This window comes from Myotis brandtii, unplaced genomic scaffold (assembly GCF_000412655.1).
Source record: "Myotis brandtii unplaced genomic scaffold, ASM41265v1 scaffold899, whole genome shotgun sequence".
Classification (NCBI taxonomy): domain Eukaryota; kingdom Metazoa; phylum Chordata; class Mammalia; order Chiroptera; family Vespertilionidae; genus Myotis; species Myotis brandtii.
In genome coordinates, this window is record NW_005371689.1 from 11,809 (window position 1) to 17,085 (window position 5,277).

The following is a 5,277-nucleotide window of genomic DNA, read 5'->3' on the forward strand; positions in this document are numbered from 1 at the left end:
CCACTTCTCCACTCCTCTCCTGGTGTCCCTGGGGTCACCTCCAAATAAACTAGCGGCATTTGGATCCTTTTCTCAGAGTCCGCTTCTGGCAGAAACCAAAACAGGACAGCGCCCCACCCCTGGCCACATGGAACCAGCCTCGGAGGCCTGTCTATGCTGAGGGGTGGGCAGGACAGACAGCGAAGTGGGTGGGCTTGGTGTCCTTTCCTGTCCAATCTCTGGGACTCACCTCTGTGGCCACGCGCCACAGTCACAGCTGGGACACCAAATACCACATCTCCCAGCAACTCCAAAAACCGGTCTTTCTTTTTGACAGGGTCGTCTGTCCCTCCTAAATACTTCTCAATGACCGCTGGGATCAGTGCCTCAGGGATGTTCTGAAATGGAACCAAGAGTGAAAGGGACTGCCACCCTGGTTAAGCGACATGGCTTCTCCCACCAGTGAGCACGGCTGTGCAAAACCTCCCTCCCCCAGTGTCCACATGATGCTCTCAAGTGCTGTGCAAACCCTCCCTCCCCCAGTGGCAATGTGGGAAAGGCCAAAAGTGGGGAGAAAACCCTCTGGCCTCAATCTTCATTCTGCCATTTAATTGCTCAGTGACCTGGGGCAATCCCCTGTCCTTCCTTGGGTCTCAGCCCATCCCAGGGATTCCCTAGGCCCTTACAGTGACGGGGTAGGACTGCCATAAGAGTGACGAGGCCGTCTTCTCGTCCAGCTTGCCTTCAGAGATCGGGTAACCCATCATCTGTTAAAACACCGGGTTAGCAGTCATTACAGTGAGCCACCCTTGGGAATGAGCCACCCCTAGGAAACAGCCTTTAACCAACGACTCATGCAGTTGGAGGCTAAGTACCCAGCTCCCTCGTCGCTCAGGATGACCCTGAGACACGTCTTCTGTTGGGCCCCAGAGCACCGGCTCCAGGGCCCACGGGGCACACGTGCTTGACCGTGCAGCAACCTGGCTCCCTCTCCTTCCCACGCCACTTCTCCACTCCTCTCCTGGTGTCCCTGGGGTCACCTCCAAATAAACTAGCGGCATTTGGATCCTTTTCTCAGAGTCCACTTCTGGCAGAAACCAAAACAGGACAGCGCCCCACCCCCGGCCACATGGGACCAGCCTCGGAGGCCTGTCTATGCTGAGGGTTGGGCAGGACAGACAGCGAAGTGGGTGGGCTTGGTGTCCTTTCCTGTCCAATCTCTGGGACTCACCTCTGTGGCCACGCGCCACAGTCACAGCTGGGACACCAAATACCACATCTCCCAGCAACTCCAAAAACCGGTCTTTCTTTTTGACAGGGTCGTCTGTCCCTCCTAAATACTTCTCAATGACCGCTGGGATCAGTGCCTCAGGGATGTTCTGAAATGGAACCAAGAGTGAAAGGGACTGCCACCCCGGTTGAGCGACATGGCTTCTCCCGCCAGTGAGCACGGCTGTGCAAAACCTCCGTCCCCCAGTGTCCACATGATGCTCTCAAGTGCTGTGCAAACCCTCCCTCCCCCAGTGGCAATGTGGGAAAGGCCAAAAGTGGGGAGAAAACCCTCTGGCCTCAATCTTCATTCTGCCATTTAATTGCTCAGTGACCTGGGGCAATCCCCTGTCCTTCCTTGGGTCTCAGCCCATCCCAGGGATTCCCTAGGCCCTTACAGTGACGGGGTAGGACTGCCATAAGAGTGACGAGGCCGTCTTCTCGTCCAGCTTGCCTTCAGAGATCGGGTAACCCATCATCTGTTAAAACACCGGGTTAGCAGTCGTTACTCATTTGGGAACTAACGGGAAGAACCAAACTGACCAAACAACCAAACCGGAGCAGGCTGGGAGACAGCTTGTCATGTCTTGACGGGCAAGGACTCTGATGAACTGGGCAAAACCAATGACTGAAAGGGACTTTTATTCAGAAACTCAAGGAGAGTGAAGAAGATGAAGTAAATGTTAAAAGAAGCCGATTCAGGCCTCTGCAATATAATGCAAGCTAGTGTTGAAGGACAGAGCCCTGGGGGACGACACAGACCTCACAGATACCCCACGCATCTAAGATGACCCAGGAAGCCCCCATCCTGTCATCATGGCTTTGGTCCTTCGGCATAACCTTTGACATCGGGCTCAGGTGAGAAGTGCACAACAGCTCTGCACATAACCATCCCATCCAAACCTCCGCTCTAAGAGCCTTGACCAAACTGTAACACAGCTCCCAGCAGCATAGGCTGGGTCCCTGGGTGACTGATCCCAGCCCCCTGAGAAGGCTCTGTGCTGCCAGGAGAAGGCACTGTTTGTTCCAGCCAAAGCCTGTCTCTGCCCTTAGAACTGTACACCTACCACCCAAGCTGTCGCTCAAGGACCTGGGAGCTGTCCCTCCAAAATGCAGACATGCAGGGGACAACTCTGCTCTCTCTCCCTGTCCCTAACTTCAGTGGGCACCTTGCTGCAACTGACACCCCTGTCTGCTGACATACACACAGAAGAGATGTGCTTCTCCTCGAGAAGTGCCTCTTCACAAATCCAGGGGGCCTGGTCTCATAGCCATCCCCCACGCCCCCTGCACAGAAGCCTTTCCATGGCTTCAGCCTTGAGCTTCAGGCTTTGAGTGGAGTTCACACTGGATCTTATCCCTGCTGCAGTAATATAACTGAATCAAACCTGTTCCTACCACCTCTACTAGTATCTGGCTTTATCTTTGACAGAAGGGAAAGCCTTTCCTAACATTTAGAAGTCAATTTTAACACAAGAGGAAGGAAGCTCCTCTGACTCCTTCTAATTGGATGACAAAGAGCATGCCTGTGGATTTATGGAGAAACTGGAAAGCATTGAGCCCAGGGGGAGAGGCTGCAGGGCCCCAGGCCTTACTCCTGAGCTCCACTCCTTCCCAGGCCTCAGTTTTTCCATATGCACAATAATTCTCTCTACCAGCACAATGCCAGGATCTTAGACAGGAGACAATCAGAGTTTGGGGTAGGGGGCCCCAGAGCCTCACCACCCAGGTGGCTGTTGGGCCATCCCAGGGAAGTTTCCATGGAAATGACAACTTGTGCAGAGGGAACAGGTGCCCTGGACCCAGAAGGGAAGGGGGGTCTGGAGAAGGAAGAGATCCTGTGACGAGAGATAGGAGGCTGGTGGGATGGGCGTGGAGGCGGATCTCAGAGGCCCACGCAGGCTCACCATTGGAATCATCCATCCGAACTCTTGCTGGTTGATTCCGACGATGCAGGGAACGGAGTTGAGCTGCTTTTCAGCCAGAAGCTCCTCCGGCATCTTCGGCAGCAGCACTCCATCAACCACAGAACACATTACGGGCTGGCCCTGGAAAGAGGACAGAACAGTGTTCATGCTGCCCTCCCCACTCACGTCCACTTCCTTCTCTCAGCTCCTCTGAGCACGGCCAGCACCACACACCTGTGTGCCTGTGGGCAGTGGCACAGAGCTCAGGGTCTAACAAAGCAGCTAAGTGTGTGACCCCAGCGGATTAGCAGTGGGCAGGTGATGGAGGGGATCTCCCTCAAATTGAAATGTGTAAATATATTATGTTAATATTTGTGTTTTATATAAAACTTTCAGCTTGAACTTTATGTCTATCTATATGTATCTCTCTTATGACAGTCAATTCTCATTAATCACAGTGGTTACGCTCCGTAAAGTCACTGTGGACTCTGAGTTAGTGAAACCTGAGCCACGGCCCCCAAATCCCACTGTGTACACTCAAACCACCAGCAAACTCCATCCCCAGTTCCCAGTTTCTTTTTCTCCATAACGCTAGCCATCATCAGACACACTCCATATTTTGTGTGTTTATTGTACTCTCTCCTCACTCCTAGAGGGCCGGGTGTTGTGTCTGCTTTCTTTGCCTGTGTCACTGGTCTATCCCTCCACCACATCCACCCACTCCCACTCCCCGCTCAAAACTCAGGCCCCGGCACATAGTACTCAGTGCTAATGGAATCTTTGCTGAATGACTGAATGCATTTCATTCAATCCTCAAGACACCTTCTAGGGCTGTGGTTCTCAACCTTCCTAATGCCACAACTCTTTAATACAGTTCCTCATGTTGCGGTGACCCCCAACCATAAAATTATTTTTGTTGCTACTTCATTACTGTAATTTTGCTACTGTTAAGAATCATAATGTAAATATCTGATATGCAGGATGTATTTTCATTGTTAAAAATTGAACATAATTAGAGCATAGTGATTAATCACAAAAACAATATGTAATTATATATGTGTTTTCCGATGGTCTTAGGCGACCCCTGTGAAAGGGTCGTTTGACCCCAAAGGGCTCGAGGCCCACAGGTTGAGAACCACTGTTCCAGGGTAAGTGCTACTCTCCCCAGAGAGAAAGCAGAGGGGGTAGGACTGGGAGACATTGCAGAGGTAAAGGCATCAGAGCCTGGTGGCCCTCTGGAAGGTGGGAGGAATGGAGGAAGGAGAGGGGGAGGATGCTGTTGGAGTTTTCTGCGTGGCTGGGAGGAGTGTCCTCAGGCTGAGGCTCCTGGCTCCCTTCCTGGTGACCCTGCACACAGTGGCTAATCAGCCCTGCAGCCTCGCAGGAGATCTGGGCTCCTCTGTGCAGGCTCCTGAGCTCCTGATGCAGTTACCTCCCTCTCCCCAGGTGGGAGTTTCTAGTGCAGCCTTCTCCCCCTGGGGCATTTTTGGGAGCAGGAAATAAAAATAAGAAAAACTCTAGAGCCCGGCCAGCCTGGCTCAGTGGTTGAGTGTTGACCTATGAACCAGGAGGTCACAGTTCAATTCTCAATCAGGGCGCATGCCGGAGTTGCAGGCTCAGTCCCCAGTGTGGGGCATGCAGGAGGCAGCTGATCAATGACTGTCTCTCTTCACTGATACTTTTATCTCTCTCTCCCTCTCCCTTCCTCTCTGAAATCAATAAAATTATATCTTTTTTAAAAACTACTAAAAAGAAAGAAAGGAAGAAAGAGAGAGAGAGAGAGAGAGTCAATGACTGCTCTTCACTGATACTTTTATCTCTCTCTCCCTCTCCCTTCCTCTCTGAAATCAATAAAATTATATCTTTTTTAAAAACTACTACTAAAGGAAGGAAAGGAAGGAAGGAAGGAAGGAAGGAAGAAAGACAGGAAAGAAAGACAGGGTGTAGACTGTGCCCAAGAGACACAGAGTTAGTAGTTAAGAGCACTGGACCGGGAGTCATAGGAACAGGTTGTGGTCCGACATCTGGTCCTCCTGGCTGTGTTACCAGGCAAGTCACTGCCCCTCTCTGGGCCTCAGCAATATAAACACAATGAGTTACTATGCATCCACAGGGAGAAGTC

At 51.8% G+C, this 5,277-nt stretch overlaps 1 protein-coding gene and 1 long non-coding RNA gene across 2 annotated transcripts in view; both read right to left on the reverse strand.

Moving 5' to 3' along the window:
* Positions 1–5,277, reverse strand: part of LOC102241738 (liver carboxylesterase) — a 23,678-nt gene that overhangs the window by 2,838 nt on the left and 15,563 nt on the right. The window contains exons 5-9 of the mRNA XM_014532589.1: positions 3,156–3,296; positions 1,653–1,727; positions 1,176–1,358; positions 666–746; positions 230–377 (exon numbers count right to left, since the gene is read on the reverse strand). Of these exons, the coding sequence (XP_014388075.1) occupies positions 230–377; positions 666–746; positions 1,176–1,358; positions 1,653–1,727; positions 3,156–3,296 (628 nt within the window). The remainder of the gene's footprint in view (positions 1–229; positions 378–665; positions 747–1,175; positions 1,359–1,652; positions 1,728–3,155; positions 3,297–5,277) is intronic.
* LOC106724591 lies at positions 326–754 on the reverse strand. The gene is made up of 2 exons (XR_001360439.1): positions 666–754; positions 326–377 (listed from the first exon to the last, which is right to left on the reverse strand). It is a non-coding gene; the product is annotated as an uncharacterized LOC106724591 (long non-coding RNA).